Consider the following 21,953-nt stretch of genomic DNA (forward strand, 5'->3'; position numbering starts at 1 on the left):
CTCTACATAGTATGGTTGTTTTTCCTGTTTGCCTAATGCACGTGTATTAGTGTGTGTGTCTTGGCCCTTGAACTACATGGTTTGCGGGAGATATGGTTATAATTTTGTCACCATACTGGAGTTTCTTTTATATATATATATAGGTTCTATGTATATAACTGTATATCCGTTCATTTACACGCCGGCATTTTCTATGGATATCACGCTCTGGATCTTTTTCCTTTTGCCGCATGCGCAGTAATATTTTTTCCCACGCTTCTGAACTCTTTTAACCTCACACAGCATTCTAGCTTCTTATGTCTCCATTACCGCATGCGCATTACTATTTTTTCCCACGGTTCTGTACTTCTTTGACCCCTTTCTCTCTGTTGTTTTAATACATAAGATTTTCGTTCCTTTTGGTTTATAAAATGATGCACGTGTTTTGTCTCTTTTGATTCTTTGTTCTCACCATGGGTGTTCACCCGACTAAATACTTTCTTCTCGGTTTCATGTCTGTGCGCACTGATAGCTTAAGGGTGTCAACCCCTATAAGACATACAATTCAGGTGATTTCTAGGTTCGATTCTGACACAATCACCCCTCACATCTTGTGTTTGACCACTGGGCCTGGTCCTTATATATTTTTGTATCACCAGGAAATAACACACGGCACACAATTTTATTATTTTTTTCTTTTTTCAATTTATTACACTTCATCTGTGATCTTGTCCCTCAGAGGTTTTTTCTGGTTGAAGGGTCCTCTGGTTTGCACTAAAATCAAGATACTGCGTCATATACTGAATGTATGGATTTTCCCGCTGAAAAATTATTTTTTGCAATGTGGGTGGTCCTATGACGTCACACCCAAGGGTATATGTGTTCAATCCGGCATTTTGTTTGCAGATTTGATGTTTCTTGTGCCTGTATTGTCCTGAGGAAGGGAGCAGAGTCTCCTGAAACGCGTAGACCTGAGCATGAAATAAAGTGACATTAACTCTTCATCTACATGAGTGGTCGTTGGCGCGGTATATAGAAATCACCTTTTCCCTTCTATATTTCTATCACAACAAATGACAGATGCCGACGGATCCTGCGCCTATAGGCTTCTATTACAACAAACGATGGATGACGACGGATCTTTCGCCTATAGGCTTCCATTACAACAAACGACGGATGTGACGGATCCTGCGCCTATAGGCTTCCATTACAACAAACGACGGATGACGACGGATCCTGCGCCTATTGGCTTCCATTACAACAAATGACAGATGGCGACGGATCCTGCGCCCATAGGCTTCCATTACAACAAACGACGGATGGCGACGGATCCTGCGCGCATAGGCTTTCATTACAGTAAACAATGGATGGCGACAGATCCGTCGCGGTCTGTTATTTCGACGCACACAAAAAACGTTACTATGGATGTTGTCTCCGTCACATTTGTCGACGGATCCATCGTACGACTGATGTAACGTGAGGCCATCCATCGCAATCCGTTGCTAATATAAGTCGAGAAAAAAATGGATCCAGCGCTGGATCTGTTTTTTCACATTTCGACAGATTGTGACTAATGGCAAAAAACGGATGTGTGTAAGGGGCCTAAGTTACACATCAGGAACACATAGCAAAAACCTGCTGACATTTCTCTTAAATGATGGATTTTGGCACTTATTGTATTGTTTTAGAGATTTACAGAAGTTTAAAATGCTTAAAAAGGTTTGCGTTCTGTGTGCAAATGGTTTACAAAGTTTCTGGCGTATGGAATGATTCATAATACCCTAAAAATATTCATTGGCTTTTTTTTGTTCTTTCTTCCAAAGAGTTTTTTTTTCTGTGTTTTTGCTAGAAAGATGACTGACTATCGGAAAGGAGGCATGCCAGAAGAAAAAAAAATAGTCCTACCCACCAATTGCCTGTACGCAGCCAACCACTGGCTGTAGATGCATACTTCCTTCCCCTCTCCATCTGAGCTGGGTTGCATTCCCATTGCTAATGATTAGAGCGAACCTGTCATAATCACAATGCATTCTAGTCATATCTTTTGATATTTAGTTTTGTGGTAAAAGACTCAGTATAACCTGAGCTTTATTCCAATATTTTAATTTAGGTGAAAAGGAACGAAAAACCCACTAGGCTAATAAACTAGTAATGAACGTTGTAATTGTGTACAGCGCAATCAATGTGGTCGTGCACATTGTTATTGTGGTTCGGAAGAAGTAGCTGTAAGAGTAGTATTAATGGAAAAACAGAAAACTGACAATCTGATGTCATCAACCACTTCCCTTTTCGGCTTGTGCTCCTTTTTTTTTTTTTTTTTTTGAAGATTAGCTACGATCTAGACCAGGGGTCTCAAACTCGGATGGGCACAGAGGAAAAAAAATAATTTGGGGGGCCGCATTCTTTGCAGGACAAAGTGACATTTTTATTGGTACCATATAAACATATTTTTACACACCTTCTGGATCACTGATTTTGAACATTTTTCACTTGTTTATTATAACAAATGTGCAGATTCTTTATATATCTAATTTTGATGGTAAAAAAAAGTATATATAAATAGATAAAATTATCCCTTTCTTGTAACTAATAGTCTTACAATTAGCACTGTATAGAAATTTTGGCCAATATCTTTTAGTAATGTTCCCCATCTTGTTGTAATGTGCCCATCTTTGTCCCCTTGTGGTATTGTTCCCCATCTTAGTCCCCATCCTACAGTAATGATTACTGATCCTTGTCCCCATCCTATAGTAATGTTCCCCATCCTTGTCCCCATCTTGTAGTAATGTGTCCATCCTTGTCCCCATCTTATAGTAGTGTTTTCCAATCCTTTTTTCCCCTTGTAGCAATCTCCCTATCCTGTAGTACTGTCCCCATCATATAGTTGTCCCATTCTGTAGTAATGTCCCCATCCTATAGTAATGTCCCCAACCTTGTCCCCATCCTATAGTAATGTTCTCATCCTATAGTAATGTCCCCATCCTATAGTAATGTCCCTATGCTATAGTAATGTTTCCCATCCTTGTCCCTATCCTATAGTAATGTTTCCCATCCTTGTCCCCTTGTAGTAATGTCCCTATCCTGTAGCACTGTGCCCATCCTAGTCCCTATCCTATAGTAATGTCCTCATTCTATAGTATTGTGCCCATCCTTGTAATGTCCCCATCCTTTAGTAATGTCCCCAGCCTTGTCCCTATTCTATAGCAATGTGCCCATTCTGTAGAAATGTGTCGGGGGGAGGGGGGGGGCGGGGCGGGCAGTAGCTGAAAGTGGGCAGTGGCTATAACTTACCGATCGCTCTCCTCAGCTTCCACAGACGCCGGAGTGAAGCTGAGGGGAGCGTTCTCCAGCCCCAGATCCACAGTAATTGGAGAGATCGGTCACAAGGCCGGTCTTTCCAATCAGAGCTGGGGGCGGGTGAAACAGCGATCACCCAGCTCCAGCCAGTGATCAGTGCTATAGCTGCACTGATCATGGCTGGCTTTCAATGTTTTAGCCATTTTCAATGGTTGAAACATTGCAGTGGCTGTGATTGGCTGAGCGGCGTTTGTCAGCCAATCACAGCATCCGTAGGTCCGGGGAGGAGACACCACCCGTCCTGAGGTCAGGCAGAGGTCCCCTCTTCCCTGAATCTAAGGTATTTGCAGCGATCGCAGCCACCGGGGCCGCGATTTCACCATGACGTGCTGGGTATGTCATGGGTCCTTAAGTACCAGGGAGCCATGAAGTACCCAGTACGTTAGAGGTCGCTAAGGCGTTAATGTGCCATCCTTCACACACACACACACACACACACACACACACACACACACACACACACACACCATTCTTCTCACCACGTTCCCTCGGCTGAATGCGAACCTCTAATTTTCTCTGAAATGCCACAGCCAGTGTCTGATACATGCTGCCTGTGAATCGGGCAATGTGTATTAGCTGTTAGGGTCTCTTTGTCTGTTGGTGCTCAAACACTGCTGCAGAAGTTTGTTCGTATATTCATCCATGTATTCTTCTGTATTCTTCATTTCTAGCAGTGAAGACATTATTTCTTCTAAGGTATTTTTTATTTTCTCCAAACTACAATAGTTGGGTTTTGAAATTTTGTTTAACTAATAAACTTGTTTGCTTAAAATTGTTGCCAAACTTTTTGGCTCCGAATCATGACAAAATTCAATAACCTGTCTTATGTTAATTACAGTAAAATTTTTAATTTTTGTGCTTAAAAAATACTTGTCGTATGGTTGGTAGAACGCCAGAATTATTCACTGTCTCTATTTTAACCTGTAGGAGCACTATTCTTTACAGTGAGTTTTTGTATGTTAGATAAAGAATATGGCCTAAAAATGACAGTGAGCCAGAATTTCAGTGCAACTTTCTTTCTTAAAGGGGTTTTCCACTGCTATGATAACCCCTTCTCATTCCACATGTTTCCCCCAGGTAAACTAAAAAGCTTATACCTGCCTCACTTGCCAGCGCCTTTCTAGTGGTGACTGGGCTCAACTGACGACGTGAAGTCTCAAGAGCCCTGTGTTCACTCCACACCGGCTTGTCTCCATGCCTTCGTGCGCAGGTGCAATCAACAGGAAGTGAGCGGCTGCCGCAGCCTCATCCATCTGAAGGAGAGACAAGCCGATGCTGATTATGCTCTCTGGACTTTACAATGTCAAGTGATTCCTGGGAAAATGAGCACCGGCACCACTGGAAAGGTGCTAACACGGGAGGGGAGTATAAGCTTTGTAATTTACCTGGGGGAAACTTGTGGATTCAGAAGGGGTTGTCCTAGTAGTGGACAACCCCTTTAAATCTTAGATGATGTAAACTAAAATTAGACAGTGTAGAGATGCAGCCAACAGTATGAATCACTGTGATAAATCTGGTGTATTTTAAAAGTCAGGAGTCTGATAGGACCGGATTCATAAATCTTCCCTAGTGTTAAGCGTTTTCATAAACGCAAGAGAGAGCGATGACCGACCTAAACAACTTAGAGCATTTCCCAGACCAACTTCTTAATGGAAGACTGTTCTTATTGTTTGATTTCTTTTTCTTGAGGTGTGAGCCATTGTTGGTACACACAGGTTAACCTAATCACCATTTCCTACTAATTACATAAAGCAAATTGTGAAAAGATTTGCTCATGTCGGGCACTTACTTTCCAATGAGCATTTTGCAATTCTAATCCAAATTGTTTCAGACAATATAACATTATAACGGAGTGATGAGAGACTAAAACCGACTGGAATGGTTCATCTCTACTGTATATATTTCCAGCAACAATGTTTCTGCATGTAATACATGGAAAGAAATTGAACAATATTCTTATTTTCTGAGATAAATGTTGTATGTTTCCTCTCCTTCAATAAAACCAGAAATAATAAGAAAACGATTGAAGCAATGGTTGACTCATTCCAACCTATTAGTGTAAATTGCCAGAGCAACCAGATCAATCAGCCCAAGAAATGGATAAAATATATCAAAATATTTATTGGGATACATTAAAAGACATATATAACAGACATTATATATAATAGCGGTCACAAGGAGTACACGGGTACACCCCAAAAAAGCAGGGGAACGACCAGATGACGATGGCGATTAAAATTATATATATTGCAGGCCAGCAAGTAACTAAATACATGTATCAGTACAAATATTCAATATATCAAGTACAAAGTGTCTATACATTTGTCACTTGATGCGGCCATATAATGCTCGGCTCACCCATATAGAGGTCATGATGCGCGTTTCGCGAGATGTTTTGTCAAGGAAGGAGTCTGGTCGTTCCCCCGCTTTTTTGGAGTGTACCTGTGTACTCCTTGTGACCTTTATTATATGTAATGTCTGTTATAGATGTCTTTTAATGTATCCCAATAAATATTTTGATATATTTTATTCATTTCTTGGGCTGATTGATCTGGTTGATGTGGCCATACAATTATGTTTCAAGCATTCTTTGGAGTTTTATACCAGATAGTATGGGGGGTCCATCTCATTTTGAGCTGGTCTCTGACACCATTGATGTAATATGTGTCTTATGAATCTTGAATTGACTATTAGTGTAAATGATGGCAGGCATTTGCTTCTGTTTCTTGGAATGTAATAATGTTGGCAGGCACTGATATATATATATATGGAATTGTCTACCTTATATAGTAAGTTTCTTCCATCAGGTAGTCTTTTCCTTAAGGGGAAGCTTGTTAACACCTCGCTTTGTTTAGCCAGAAACACACATGTAATGTTTGTTTTGGACTTGGCACAAAGTAGATGAACGACCTGAATGTGATCCAAGCCACGGCTCGGAGTAAGCATCCAAGGATTCCTTGCCACATATTGCAGAAAAGCCTTCTGAGCAGGGATTAGGGCCGATTAATAAATATTTATTTCAGAGCTGGAATTGGTTCAAATAACATTATTGTGACCTTTTCTGAATACAGTACTTGTATACTGCTGGTCATTGAAACAGAAAAAAACGACTTGTGTTTCTTTCTTTTTTTTCCTCCAGGTTCCAGTTTCACATTGTTTCCGACCCCCAGGACATTACAAAAGGAAGTTCTGCGCAGTTTGTCGAAAAATTCTCGAAGACAGTTTGGCTTTAAGATGTGAAGGTAAAGGGAAAAAAAAGTCTCTAAATAGGCATGTATTAGGAAAAATGCAAAAACCTTTTTCTATTTTTGAGGAAACAGCCACAATTAACTACGGTACTTACCCACATATTCACTATGGTGATTCTGCAACCACCTAGTCTCACCAATCATGGGTCTATAAGTAAACTCTGTCCATGCCGTGATAGGTTGTCTTTCTGATGGCAATCGTGTAACCACCTTTTCACTGGCACAGGGTAGGCTATGTGCAACAGAAAATATTTGCCAGCATTGGAACTTATCCCCAGAAAGAAGCACGGACAACGCCCTGTTACGTGTGAGCAAATTGGAAGGAAAAGAATCCAGCTTCAAAGTGGTAAAAAATGGCTTTATTCCAAAATTGAGGCTAAAGTCCAATAATCATCAAAGCTTTTGAATAAAATTTCTAAAAGAAAAGATAAGGACTGTAAAAATAGTCCAAAGCTACGCATTTCAGACGAGATGTCCCTTGTCAGAGCTTGGTAACTTCATTTTCTGGAGATCTCTTTATTGGAATGCAGGTGAGTTTGCCGTATTCCCCATGGAAGAAACTTTATTAGCATCTATACGGTCTCCAGAAAGTAACAGTCAAATGCACCTTATAAATATCAACTCACAAATCGTGCAAATATCGTTGACAAAAGAATAAATAAACAGCAACCCCCAATATTAATAATATAAAGAATAACATATACCGTATTTTTCGCTTTATAAGACGCACCTGATTATAAGATGCACCCCCAAATTTGGTGAAGGAAAAGATTTTTTTTTCTTATTTTAAATGGGGTCCGTCTTATAATGCCAGTGTCCGTCTAACAAATCATATAGGGTATATGTCTCTTATAGCCCCCCCCATCCTATAATTAGCCCCCTTAATCTAGATATGGCCCTTTTGTGCTGGCACACGTCCCCCTGTGATGCCACATGTCCCCCTGTGCTGGCACAAGTCTCCTATAGCTGGCACAAGTCTCCTATAGCTGGCACAGGTCTCTTATAGCTGGCACACATCCCATATTGCTGGCACAGGTCTCCTATAGCTGGCACACATCCCATACACGTGGCATAGGTCTCCTATTGCTGGCACACATCCCATACAGCTGTCACAGGTTTCCTATTGCTGGCACACATCCCATACAGGTTACACAGGTCTCCTATTGCTGGCACACATCCCATACAGGTGGCACAGGTCTCCTATTGCTGGCACACGTCCCCCTGTGTTAGATATGGCCACCATGCTGCTGCCCATAGTAAAATAAACACTTTACCTTCTCCAGCGCTGTAATCCCTTGTGTCTCCCTCCGTGCTGCTGAGCTCCTGCACTTCCTGGTTCTCGGTGCCAGTCGTGATCGGCACAGCAGAGTGATATGATCTCTGCGTGCCTGATCACAGCGGCAGCAGTGAGATCGGGGAGACACGCTGGAGGAGGCAAGTAAAGAGTTTTTATTTTAGGATGGGCAGCAGCATGGGGGCCATATCTAACACGGGGGGTGGGGGGGGCATGTGCGATCAAAGAGGGGTGCAGGCAGATATAATATGCGCCGCTCCCCCAGCCCATCGCCGCGGTGCGGTTTCAGCACCATGGTGATGGACAGCGGCTGTGCATATTATATGAGCGGGAGCAGAAGATCTCCCGCTGCCTCCAGCAGCGTTCACAAGCCTCTACCAGCCTCCAGCAGCCCCCAGCACCGCTCCAGAGCTGCCCCCACCTCCCCTGGACCCGTATATTCGGATTATAAGACGCACCCCCTACTTTCCCCCAACATTTGGGGGAACAAAGGTGCGACTTATAAAGCGAAAACTACGGTATATCAACAACCAGAACATTCCTCCATTAAAAACTTCCCAAAAACCAACACAAAGACAAATATTATACAAAATATCCCAGCATAGACCTACAATAAATCAATATAATGATGAATAGTATCTCAAAAAATAGATTGGATAATCATATTCTCTAACGTATAAATTTCATACTGTATATTGCACATATTTCAAAGATGACAATTGAATGTAAATATCCTTTTTATATATACAGTATTAAATCGTATCTTAACCCCTTCATGACCGTGGGCTGTAAAATTTCGTCCCTGCGATCATAACCTTGCTGCCCGCGGTCTGCCGTCTACATTATGCTGCGATCGGCACACATCTCTGCTGATTTTCACAGCTGAGATGTGTGCCTGAAGAATCGTTATCTGCTCGTGCTGTTTAACCCCTTATATGGCGCTGTCATTATGTGACAGCGCCATTATAAGCACGATCGCGGTAAAATTTTACTTACCGCCCGATACCGGAAGTCACGTGACGCAATCACGTGACTCCCGATAGTTGTCATGGTAGCACAGGGTCATGTGATGACTCCTGTACTACACCTGACTTGCTTTCACTTTCGCTGAAACGCCCGATCTATCAAAATATAAAATCAATTAATCTGATCAGTATACGGCGTAGCGACAAAAAATTCCAACCACCAAAACGACGTTTTTTTGTCGCCACAACTTTTGCGCAAAATGCAATAAGAGGCGATCAAAACGTAGCATCTGCGCAAAAATGGTACCATTAAAAATGTCAGCTCGAGACGCAAAAAATAAGCCGTCACTGAGCCATAGATCCCAAAAAATGAGAACTCTACAGGTCACGAAATATGGCGTAAAACGTGCGCCACTTTTTTCGGACAAACTTCCGATTTTTTTTTAACCCCTTATATAAAAGTAAAGCTATACATGTTTGGTGTCTACGAACTCGCACTGACCTGAGGCATCACACCCACACATCAGTTGTACCATATAGTGAACACAGTGAATAAAATATCTCAAAAACCATAGTGCTATTGCACTTTTTTTGCAATTTTTCTGCATTTGGAATTTTTTTGCCATTTTCCAGTACACTATATGGTAAAACTGAGGGTTTCATTTAAAAGTACAGCTCGTTCCGCAAAAAATGAGCCATCACATGACCATATTGACTGAAAAATAAAAAAGTTACGTCTCTCAGAAAAAGAATGGCGAATAATATAAACGGAAAGCGAAAAATCGGCCGGTCGTGAAGGGGTTAAATACCAACCTGTGAATATTAAGGGAATAAATCTTAAACAGCAATGTAAATTGCCATAGTACCTCCCATAATTCATATAAGACTTAAAGGGGTGGTTCACACATTTTTTTTATTTTCTGTAGGAGTTCTACTTACCTTTCTAGGCATTTTCTCCATTGGCTTCTGTTTCCAGTTCTGACACTGAGCGGCGCTATCCTGCACGCTCAGTGCCGGTCACATGACCCCCTGGAGCTGTGGCCGCAAGCATCCTCTGACGTCCCGGCATTTCCGGGCTCTCAAACAAGACGGGTACGTCAGAGGAGGCTGGCACCACTCAGATTGAGTGACAGGGCTGTGGGCGGTGACTACCGCACATCACAGCCCAGTATCGAGGGGAGGATCTGGAGGACGTCAGTGTGGAGCCGGCGTCCTGCAGATGGTGAGGCACGGGGCGCCAGTGTGCAGTACAGGGGGGGTTCTTCAGCTGAATCCCCCCCTGCACGTAAGTGTGTGCTCACACTCTCCACCCGCCCGCTCTGCTGCGATGTCAGGAGAGCGTCCGGTGTCGGGCAGTGTGATCATCTGCTCCTCCCAGCAGCAAGACACTGACAGGCATGTCACCGCTGTGCTCTGCCATCTGTCCTGCTGCATGGGACCAACTGTCTGCACTCTGTCACCTGCACCACAAGTCACAGAGTGGAGACAGTCGGTGACAGAGCACCTCAGCCCCCCCCTTCTTTCCCCCCACTCTTCTCTGCCCCCCTCTTATCCCTCTCTCCTCTCCCCTCTCTTCCCTCGCTCTCTAACCCCACCTCGCTCTCTTCCCCCTCCCCTCGCTCTCTTCCCCCTCCCCTCGCTCTCTTCCCCCTCCCCTCGCTCTCTTCCCCCCCTCGCTCTCTTCCCCCTCGCTCTCTTCCCCCCCAGCTCTCCCCCCCCCCCGCTCTTCCCCCCCCCGCTCTTCCCCCCCGCGCTCTCTTCCCCCCGCGCTCTCTTCCCCCCCGCGCTCTCTTCCCCCCCGCGCTCTCTTCCCCCCGCGCTCTCTTCCCCCCCCGCGCTCTCTTCCCCCCCCGCGCTCTCTTCCCCCCCCTCGCTCTCTTCGGCCCCTCGCTCTCTTCCCCCCCTCGCTCTTCCCCCCCCTCGCTCTCTTCCCCCCCTCGCTCTTCCCCCCCTCGCTCTTCCCCCCCCCCCCTCGCTCTTCCCCCCCCTCGCTCTTCCCCCCCCCTCGCTCTTTCCCCCCCCTCGCTCTTTCCCCCCCCTCGCTCTTTCCCCCCCTCGCTCTTTCCCCCCCCTCGCTCTTTCCCCCCCTCGCTCTTTCCCCCCCCTCGCTCTTTCCCCCCCTCGCTCTTTCCCCCCCTCGCTCTCTTGCCCCCCCCTCGCTCTTTCCCCCCCTCGCTCTTTCCCCCCCTCGCTCTTTCCCCCCCCTCGCTCTTTCCCCCCCCCTCGCTCTTTCCCCCCCCTCGCTCTTTCCCCCCCCTCGCTCTTTCCCCCCCCTCGCTCTTTCCCCCCCCTCGCTCTTCCCCCCCCCTCGCTCTTTCCCCCCCCCTCGCTCTTTCCCTCCCCTCGCTCTTTCCCCCCCCTCGCTCTTTCCCCCCCCTCGCTCTTCCCCCCCCTCGCTCTTTCCCCCCCCTCGCTCTTTCCCCCCCCTCGCTCTTTCCCCCCCCTCGCTCTTTCCCCCCCCTCGCTCTTTCCCCCCCTCGCTCTTTCCCCCCCTCGCTCTTCCCCCCCTCGCTCTTCCCCCCCCTCGCTCTTCCCCCCCCTCGCTCTTCCCCCCCCTCGCTCTTCCCCCCCCTCGCTCTTCCCCCCCCTCGCTCTTCCCCCCCCTCGCTCTTCCCCCCCCTCGCTCTTCCCCCCCCTCGCTCTTCCCCCCCCTCGCTCTTCCCCCCCCTCGCTCTTCCCCCCCCTCGCTCTTCCCCCCCCTCGCTCTTCCCCCCCCTCGCTCTTCCCCCCCCCTCGCTCTTCCCCCCCCTCGCTCTTCCCCCCCCTCGCTCTTCCCCCCCCTCGCTCTTCCCCCCCCTCGCTCTTCCCCCCCCCTCGCTCTTCCCCCCCCCTCGCTCTTCCCCCCTCTCGCTCTTCCCCCCCCCCTCGCTCTTCCCCCCTCTCGCTCTTCCCCCCCCCCTCGCTCTTCCCCCCCCCCTCGCTCTTCCCCCCCCTCGCTCTTCCCCCCCCCCCCCCTCTCGCTCTTCCCCCCCCCCCTCGCTCTTCCCCCCCCCCTCGCTCTTCCCCCCCCCCTCGCTCTTCCCCCCCCTCGCTCTTCCCCCCCCCCCCTCGCTCTTCCCCCCCCCCCCTCGCTCTTCCCCCCCCCCCTCGCTCTTCCCCCCCCCCCTCGCTCTCCCCCCGCCCCCTCGCTCTTCCCCCCCCCCTCGCTCTCCCCCCCCCTCGCTCTTCCCCCCCCTCGCTCTTCCCCCCCCCTCGCTCTCCCCCCCCCTCGCTCTTCCCCCCCCTCGCTCTTCCCCCCCCTCGCTCTTCCCCCGCACTCTCTTTTCCTCCCCCCCGCGCTCTCTTTTCCTCCCCCCGCGCTCTCTTTTCCTCCCCCCGCGCTCTTTTCCTCCCCCCGCGCTCTTTTCCTCCCCCCGCGCTCTTTTCCTCCCCCCGCGCTCTTTTCCTCCCCCCGCGCTCTTTTCCTCCCCCCGCGCTCTTTTCCTCCCCCCGCGCTCTTTACCTCCCCCCGCGCTCTTTACCTCCCCCCGCGCTCTTTACCTCCCCCCGCGCTCTTTACCTCCCCCCGCGCTCTTTACCTCCCCCCGCGCCGCGCTCTTTTCCTCCCCCCGCGCCGCGCTCTTTTCCTCCCCCCGCTCTCTTTTCCTCCCCCCCGCTCTCTTTTCCTCCCCCCCGCTCTTTTCCTCCCCTCCCCTCGCTCTCTTTTCCTCCCCTCCCCTCGCTCTCTTTTCCTCCCCTCGCTCTCTTTTCCTCCCCTCCCCTCGCTCTCTTTTCCTCCCCTCCCCTCGCTCTCTTTTCCTCCCCTCCCCTCGCTCTCTTTTCCTCCCCTCCCCTCGCTCTCTTTTCCTCCCCTCGCTCTCTTTTCCTCCCCTCCCCTCGCTCTCTTTTCCTCCCCTCCCCTCGCTCTCTTTTCCTCCCCTCGCTCTCTTTTCCTCCCCTCCCCTCGCTCTCTTTTCCTCCCCTTCCCTCGCTCTCTTTTCCTCCCCTCCCCTCGCTCTCTTTTCCTCCCCTCCCCTCGCTCTCTCTCTTTTCCCTCGCTCTCTCCTGGCATGGTCAGTACAGAAATCTCTCCATCGTGGAGGGGTGAGAGGGAGTAATAAACATGGAGTCCCTACTGTGTCTGTGTATTTATTTCTAATAAAGTTTTTTTTCTCTGTGTGGTCTTTTTTTTTTTTTTAAACCCTTTATTGGAGATTCTTAATGGCCAGGTCAAACTTGGCCTGACATTAAGAATATCGGGCTTTATACCAGCTGGTAAAACATAGCTGGTATTAACCCCTTATTACCCAGCGTGCCACCTGCCACCAGGGCCACTGGAAGAGTTGGATACAGCACCAGAAGATGGCGCTTCTATGAAAGTGCCATTTTCTGGGGCAGCTGTGGACTGCAATTCGCAGCGGGGGGCCCAGAAAGTTTGGGCACCCTTCACTGCGGATTCCAATCCCCAGCTGCATAGTTGTACCTGGCTGGACTCAAAAATTCGGCGAAGCCCATGTCATTTTTTTTTTTTTTTTAATTATTTCATGAAATTCATGAAATAAAAAAAAAAAAAGGGCTTCTCTATATTTTTGGTTTTCAGCCGGGTACAAATAGGCAGCTGGGGGTTGGGGGCAGCCCGTAGCTGCCTGCTGTACCTGGCTAGCATACAAAAATATGGCGAAGCCCACTTCATTTTTTTAAAAAAGTTTTCAGGCAAAAACCTTTATAAAAAAAAAATGCTTCCCTGGATTTCTATTGCCAGTGAAAGTAACACCAAGCAGCTGGGGTTAGCAGCCAGTAGCTGCTTGGGTTACCCTTAACAATAGAAAATGCAGCGGGAGCCCACAAACAATGTGATTTTTTATTTTTTTATTTTTAATGAATTTTAAAAATAAAAAATCTACATGGGCTTCGCCCATCGAGCACCAGAGCATTTTACTGCTCAATTCATCACAAGTAATCGGATGACTGCAGTGTCTGCCAATTACTTGTTCTGTGTCCCCCTGCATCCATTGCAGCGTGTACGGGCTGTGAGGTCAGCGGAGTTCACTCCAGCACTGGAGTCAGCTGATCTGAACTCAGCTGAACTCCAGCCTGCACACGCTGCGATGGATGCAGGGGGACATAGAACAAGTAAGGTCTAAGCCACACGGCGAGAAAAACAGTGCGAGTGGAGTGCGATCAAACATCGCATTCCACTCGGACCAATATTAGCCTGTGTGTCAGCACACATGAGCGATTATTTTCTCCGCCCTAATTGGACCGAGAAAACAATCGCAGCATGCTACAACTGTAATGCAAGACTCTCTCTTTTACCTATTCAAGTGTATGTGGTGAGAGAAAAATCGCACTGCATGGACTACGGAGGAGAGAGGGAGAGAAAACCCTCCCACCCCTCCTCAGTGCTGGCCCACCCCTCGAGTGCCGGTCCGCCCCCGCAGCTGAGGTCTGCTCGCAGAGTCGGACCTCAGTCGCAGGGACACACGCATGACACTCAGCTCTGCTGTACTGAGCGTGAGCCGAGTGTAATGCGAGGGGATCGCAGTAATCCCCGTGTGGCCCCAGCCTAATCGGCCGACACTTGAGTCAGCTGATCTGAACTCAGCTGAAGTCCTGTACACACAGCCCGCACACGGTCACATGTGACCGGCAGCAGGCAGCGACTGCTGTTAAGGCTACATTCACATGACCGTTCCGTTTTTGCGGGCCACAAAAAACGGTCCTTTTTTCATGGATGCATCCTAGTGGCATCCGTGTGACATCTGCGTGCCTTCCGTTTTTTTTGCGGACCGCAAAAAACGGAAGCAGCAAGAAAGATAAATAGATGAGTAGATATAGAGATGAATAGATAGATATAGAGACAGAGGGATAGAGGAATGAATGAATGAATGAAATGTATAGATAGATAAGAAATACATATATAATGTCTTACACCCCTGCATATTCTAAGCTGACACCCTTTTGTGACTTTCATGTGGCACTAAGGGGTGCTTAGCCTTGTATTTAGCCAAAAAATAAATAATAAAAAAAAATGACATGCGGTCCCCCTATCTTTTGTAGCCAGCTAGGGTAAAGCAAACGGCTGCAGCCTGCAAACCACAGCTGGCAGCTTCACCTTGGCTGGTAATCCAAAACAGAGGGCACCCCACGCTGTTATTTTAAATTAAATAAATAATTTAAAACAAAAAAAACACGGGGCCCCCCAAAATTGGATCACCAGCCAAGGTAAAGCGGACAGCTGTGGTCTGGTATTCTCAGACTAGGGAGGTTCACAGTTATTGGACACTCCCCAGCCTAAAAATAGCAGGCTGCAGCCGCCCCAGAACTAGCGCACCCATTAAATGTGCCAGTCCTGGTGCTTCGCGCCAGCTCATCCCGTTGCCCTGGTGCGGTGGCAAACAGGGTAATATATGGGGTTAATACCAGATGTCACCTGGCATCAAGCCTTGGAGTTAGTGATGTCAGGCGTGTATCAGATATCCGACATCACCAACCCAGGCAGTAATAAAAAAAAAAAAGACAACAAGCACATTTTTATTTGAAAAAACACTCCCCAACACATTCACTCTTTCACCAATTTATTAGAAAGAAAAACAAATCCAGGTCTGGTGTAATCCAAGGGGGTCCCACGATGATCCATACCATAGTCAATGTCCCAGTCAATGAAGAACAGAATGTTCCCTATTTGCTGGGAGAGCCGTGCAGTGACCTGAGCTAACATCAATAGGTCAGCCCAGGTCACTGCAGGGCATGACGAGTGCTGCTATAAGGAGGGTAAATAGCAGTATACCAACAGTAGATCCACAGTAATTGACCAAATTAGCTGGATCAGCTAATTTGGTCTGCTATCAGGAGGTTAGCGAGGTATATTACCTGCGATGATCGCTGAACTCCTGACAGCAGCACTGTCACTGAGTTAAATGACCGCCGCCTTCACAAACAAAGTATCGCAAGCGGCCCGTGACGTCACCACTAGTCACAGTATCGGGTCGACAGCGAGAGGTGATGTGACCAGCGGCGGGCATAGAAGGCAGTGATGACCGCTGACGTCAGGAGGGCAGGACTTCATCACCGTAGGTAATGAAATTACTAACCTCTTGACGGTAGCGCTGGTCATCCCCGCGGCTGCTGACACTGCAGTGCGGGCCGCTGCTGACACTGCTGAGCGGGCAGCCGCGGGGCTGGGGCTGGAGAGTGACACTGACTGCACGGGCACCCATCGGAAGTCACATGGAAGTGCTTCCGTGTTGCTTCCGGGAATTTTGCGGACCCATTGACTTGTATTGAGTCACGGTTCGTTATTACGGAACAGAATAGGACATGTTCCAGAATAACGGAGCGGACATACGGCATCCGATGTGGTTTTTTTTGTAGGATCGGATGCACATGGAAGTGCTACCGTGTACCATCCGATCCTACACAAAAGACATTGAAAATATGGTCCTGTCTGTGGAGCCGCAAAAAAACAGGAACTGACCAGGACACACGGAACGGTCATGTGAATGAGCCCACCTGCAGCCATTGCGTGTGCGGGCTGTGAGATCAGGAGTCAGCTGACTCCAGCGCCGGACGATAAATTCTGTGTCCCGCTGCAGAAGGATCCGGTAAAATAACGGTTGCATGCGCTGCACATTTAATCCACAGGATCCGGTCATATGCGGTTTGCGGATGATACGGACGACACACAGACTAGGCAAGAGGGAAAAAAGCAATCTCATCAACCCGTCACTTTTTTTTCCCCAATTATTTTTTTCACATGTTGCGCAGACTAATAATCATAATTTCTGTACACACACACACACACACACACTCACACTATACACACACACACACTGTATATACGCACACACACACTTTCTTCCCCTGGCTGTGCAGAGCTGCTGTATCTGTGATTTCTCTCTGGGCATCAATTGGGAAGAGGCAGGGAGGAGGGTTTGGTCGGAGAGCAGAGTGGGTGTATTAGACACAATGGGTGTGTTAGATAAGCTAGACACCGCCCTAGAACCACAAAGAGTTCTGGGACTTGTAGGAACTGAACACAGGAAGTCAGAGGAGAGATTAACCCCATCAGAGCTGGAGCCAGCAATGAGCATGTGCTGCTAGTGCACAATAAAAGGTAATTTTGCTGAAAAAACATAACAGATGTGTTGAGGGGCACATATTAGCAAGATTTATCAGAAAAAAAAAAAATCAGTTTTGGTAACTGGACAACTTCTTTAATATACAAACTTGCTTCAATGCAACCCTAATATCTAATAGTGAAACATAATTTCCCTACGTGAATTTAATCCATTGGGTAAGCAAGTACCTAAATGAAAAATCCAGGATGCTTCTCTGGTGAGAAGTATTCTTCTATGATTACCAACGCGGCTTGAGAAAAGAACTTTCAATGCTGCGGACCTTTAAAGTGGATGTAGAACAGCTATGTGTGGTAATAAAAGACATCATTAAAATGTGAAGGCAAATCTTTACACGTTTTTCTATTAAAAATGAACCTGTCGGGTCCCATATGCGTTCTGATTTACAAGCAGGGTGATGTGTGGCCTAGTAACCCCTTCCTACCCATCCCTGTGCTGTAATATGAATGTATAAAAAAAGTTTTATTACTTACATGTTCTCTATGTAAATGATCAGAGGCTGTAGTCCCCCGGGCGTCGCATTGCCCCGTGGGCGTTTGCATGCTTTCCATGGTATCATACCCCTGTGGGTGTGATACCATGGATTTACATGAGCAACGTCACCGTCAGCTCCTTGAGATCCCGCGCGTGTGCATTTCTCATTCCCGCAGCCTTGTTATCTGGGTATTTGCTTGTCGGCTTCAGACGTGCTCTGCGCATGCTCAGAAGATCCCTGTGGTTCTGGTTATGCGCAGTGCACGTCTAAAGCCGAGAAACAAGCACACAGATAACAAGGCTGCGGGAGTGGCAAGCGCGCATGCACAGGATCTCAAGGAGCTGATGGTGACGTCGCTCATGTAAATCCATGGTATCATGCCCACAGGGGCGTAATACCACGGAAAGCATGCAAACAACCACAAGGTAATGCGACGCCCATGGGGCTAGAGCCCCTGATCATTTACATACAGAACATGTAAGTAATATTTTTATACATTCATATAATATAATATTACAGCACAGGGATGGGTAGAAAGAGGTTTCTAGGCCACACGTCACCCTGCTTCTACAGTAGGTTGGAACACATATGGTACCTGACAGGTTCCCTTAACGACCGCAGGCAGTAATATTACGTCCTAGCGGTCAGTGTTACTGCCTGCGGTCTGCTGCCGGCAGCATGCCGCGATCCGCGCACATCTCAGCTGATTTTCACAGCTGAGATGTGTGCCTGCCAGGCACGAGCAGAATCGTTATCTGTTCGTGCCGTTTAACCCCTTAAATAGCGCTGTCAATATGTGACAGCGCCATTATAACGGCATCGGCGGTAAACATTTACTCCACGGCTGATACCGGAAGTCACGTAACGTGTTGTGTTTTTTTTATATCTTTACTAGAAATTCATGGTGGCCATGTCTAATATTGGCGTGACACCATGAATTTCGGGCTTAGGGCCAGCTGATAATATACAGCTAGCCCTAACCCCATTATTACCCAGCGAGCCACTCGTCACCAGGGCAGCTGGAAGAGTTGGATACAGCGCCAGAAGATGGCACTTCTGTTGTGAATGTTAGTTATATTTTGGCTGCTGGGAGGCTCCCTCTGGTGGCCAGGAATGGTTTGGACTTGGACCAGGTGTGTTGTGTAATGGGCGTTTCCTTTGCTAACTCTCTGCTTATTTAAATCCTGGTCTGATAGCAGGCTATGTTGGATTTCAGTTGTTCTTTGTATTACCAGCCTGCTTCCTTCTGCTCCACACCACATCTACCCCAGATAAGTGCTTGCTCTTTATTTATTGTTTGGTTCTTTTGCTCTTGTCTGGGTTTGATCTTTTGCTGTGGTTGTTTTCAGTTTATTTGCATGCAGGGATTTTCCCCCCTCAGTTGCTTGGCTGGGGAACTCCCTGCAGTTCTGTTTGGAGTTAGCTCCTTTGGGTTCATGTCTTTGTGGCTTGTTGAATTTGTAATGATTCTTGTTTTCTGTTCATTGGTATGACGAGCACCTGGTATAGGACGGAGTTCAGATCGTGCGATCTGAGGGCCTTTTTGTACTATTAGGAATTTGGGATTTTGCAGGGTTTTTCTCTGTCCACCATTAGACCCTTTCCTGTCCTTTCCTATTTTAGTCAGTGGGGGCCTCACCTTTTGCTAATCCTGTCATCTATCTGTGTATTGTGTTGTTCCTATATCACCGCAGTCTTTGAATGTGGGGGGCTTGCTATTCTTGTCTATTTTCTGAGGCAGAGAGTTATTCATCTTTCCTTCCTTTAGGATAGTTAGTTCTCCGGCTGGGTTCGCGGTGCACAGGATGTTAGTTCACCCCTCGGCTACTTCTAGTGTTGATGGTTAGTGAGGGGATGGCGGCCAGATTAGTTGCCAATGCTCTTGTCACCTTTTACCAATGATTTGTGGTGGTCTTCCATGGTTCCGGATCATAACACGCTTCTATGGAAGCGCCATTTTCTGGGGTGGCTGTGGACTGCAATTAGCAGCGGGGGTGCCCAGAATGATTCCAATCCACAGCTGCCTAGTTGTACCTGGCTGGATTCAAAAATTGGGCGCAGCCCACGTCTTTTTGTTTTTAATTATTTCATGAAATTCATGAAATAATAATAAAAAAAAAAACAGGGCTTCCCTATATTTTTGGTTCCCAGCTGGGTACAAATAGGCAGCTGGGGGTTGGGGGCAGCCCATACCTGCCTGCTGTAGCTGGCTAGCATACAAAAATATGGCGAAGCCCACGTCATTTTTTGGGGGGGCAAAAAACTCCTGCATACAGTCCTGGATGGAGGATGCTGAGCCTTGTAGTTCTGCAGCTGTCTTCTCTCCTGCATACACTATTGGATGTAGGATGCTGAGCCTTGTAGTTCTGCAGCTGCTGTCTGCTCTCCTGCATACGCTATTGGATCGAGGATGCTGAGCCTTGTAGTTCTGCAGCTGCTGTCTGCTCTCCTGCATACGCTATTGGATCGAGGATGCTGAGCCTTGTAGTTCTGCAGCTGCTGTCTGCTCTCCTGCATTCACTATTGGATGGAGTATGCTGAGCCTTGTAGGTCTGCTCCCCCTGCCTCTCCCTCCAGCATACAGTCCTGTATGGAACATGCTGAGCCTTGTAGTTCTGCAGCTGTCTGCTCTCCTGCATACACTAGTGGAGAATGAAGAACATATTGAAGAAGGAAATGACATCAGACCTTTTTTTTTTTTTTCGTTTTTTTTTTTCAACTATCTTTAATGGCATTTTTCACTGATAAACGCATAAAAACGCAGTGCGCAAAAATGCAGCAAAAAAACGCCCCAAATCGCGGAAAAAACACATGCGTTTTTGCCGCGGGTGCGTTTTTGTGCAGTTTTTGGCGCAAAAAACGAATCGTAAAAAAAAAAAGCAGTGTGTGAACCTAGCCTTAGTGTGTTTTGTCCAACTACCTTGTTGTGTTGGTTTCTTTCTGACTAGCTTTTTAGTAACTAATAAGCTGTGCCCAGTCGTTACAACATAGTCAGTCACTTAGATCTTCTGCAGGAGATAATTGACAAATCTCACACTGGCATTCCCTCCAGGCTGCAAGCTAATTATTCTCATGGGTTCCTGCATATGGTAACAATTGACAGAGTATGCTATAGAAAAGTATACACACCAGCCTAAAATAGTGCAAATGCATTGTTAGTCTAACCACTTCCCTAGAGATAGCTTTAAATTACATAAATCAGTCCCATGATGCAAAGAAAGAAAAACGGTCGTTATTCCAGGCACCAGAAAGGCTGGTTTGACAACCTTCAGTAGAAAGAACTGATCAGTATCTATAAACTGTTTTTTGTTCTGTTTTTTTTTTTTATACATCATGTGTGTTCTGGTACCTTCTAAAGTTACTTTTTAATTGCTACTTTCTTAACTTAAAATTGTGTGGTCTTTTTTTCTCAACTAAAGATAAATCTATGAAGCCTGGCACTGCTGTGACTCTTATGTAATTTTTTTTAATCAACATTTTGTTTATATAGCTACAGGATTTCACCCTCTCCCCCATAGCTTGTAGTTTATTAAAGACAAGTCTTGCAATACTTTTACATGGCAAGTCTGTTCCTTTGTTACTAAGAAATCAATTGAAATACTATGTCCCAAGAATGACAAAAGTATTTTAGGAGTGATACCTTTATAGGCTAACCAGAAAAAATTATATTAGCAAGCTTTCAGAGCACACAGGCTCCTTCTTCAGGCAATTACAAATGAATTACTGAGACCAAACACTGGTAATAGATGAACAGATCCACAGAGCTACAAGGATCCCAAGAAGCAGCCTCCTGGATTACAAACAGAGGGAGGATAACAATAGGGTACCGCTTGTGGTCACATATAATCCCCACATAAGCATCCTAAGGAAAATTGGTGCTGATCTTCAACCCATATTCCACAGGGACCATAGACTGAAAGTAATATTCCCAGAATTACCACTTCTCTCCTACAAACAGCCCCCTAACTTAAGGAATCTCCTTGTTAGAAGTCTCCTCTCATCACCATCAGACGGGCACATTCCCCTGTAATGGTAAGAAATGCAAGACCTGTACCCACATTTTACCAACAAATACGGTCCACATAGCCAACACAAATCAGAACTACAAGATCATGGACCTCTTTTCATGTACATCCTCCAATGTGGTATACCTGATACAGTGCACAAAGTGCCCTGGAGGAATATACCGTATTTTTCGCTTTATAAGACGCACCCCCAAATTTGGTGAAGGAAAAGAGAATTTTTTTTTTTAATGTTAAATGGGGTCCATCTTATAATGCCAGTGTCCCTCTAACAAATCATATAGGGTATATGTCCGTCATAGCCCCCCATCCTAAAATTAGCCCCCTTAATCTGGATATGACCCCCTTGTATTGAATATAGCCCCCTTGTGATAGCACACGTTCCCCTGTGCTGCCTATGGTCCCCTATGAATTGCACACGTTCCCCTGTGTTAGATAGCGCCCCCATGCTGCCCATGGCCCCTATAGATCGCACAAGTCCCCCTGTGTTAGATATCGCTCCCATAGTGCTGCCCATGGCCCCTATATAGATCGCACAAGTCCCCCTGTGTTAGAT

General features: G+C 47.0%; 1 protein-coding gene across 1 annotated transcript in view; it reads left to right on the plus strand.

Moving 5' to 3' along the window:
• Positions 1–21,953, plus strand: part of DGKQ (diacylglycerol kinase theta) — a 241,251-nt gene that overhangs the window by 99,054 nt on the left and 120,244 nt on the right. The window contains exon 3 of the mRNA XM_075347487.1: positions 6,476–6,578. Within this exon, the coding sequence (XP_075203602.1) occupies positions 6,476–6,578 (103 nt within the window). The remainder of the gene's footprint in view (positions 1–6,475; positions 6,579–21,953) is intronic.

Source organism: Anomaloglossus baeobatrachus, chromosome 1 (assembly GCF_048569485.1).
Source record: "Anomaloglossus baeobatrachus isolate aAnoBae1 chromosome 1, aAnoBae1.hap1, whole genome shotgun sequence".
NCBI lineage: Eukaryota > Metazoa > Chordata > Amphibia > Anura > Aromobatidae > Anomaloglossus > Anomaloglossus baeobatrachus.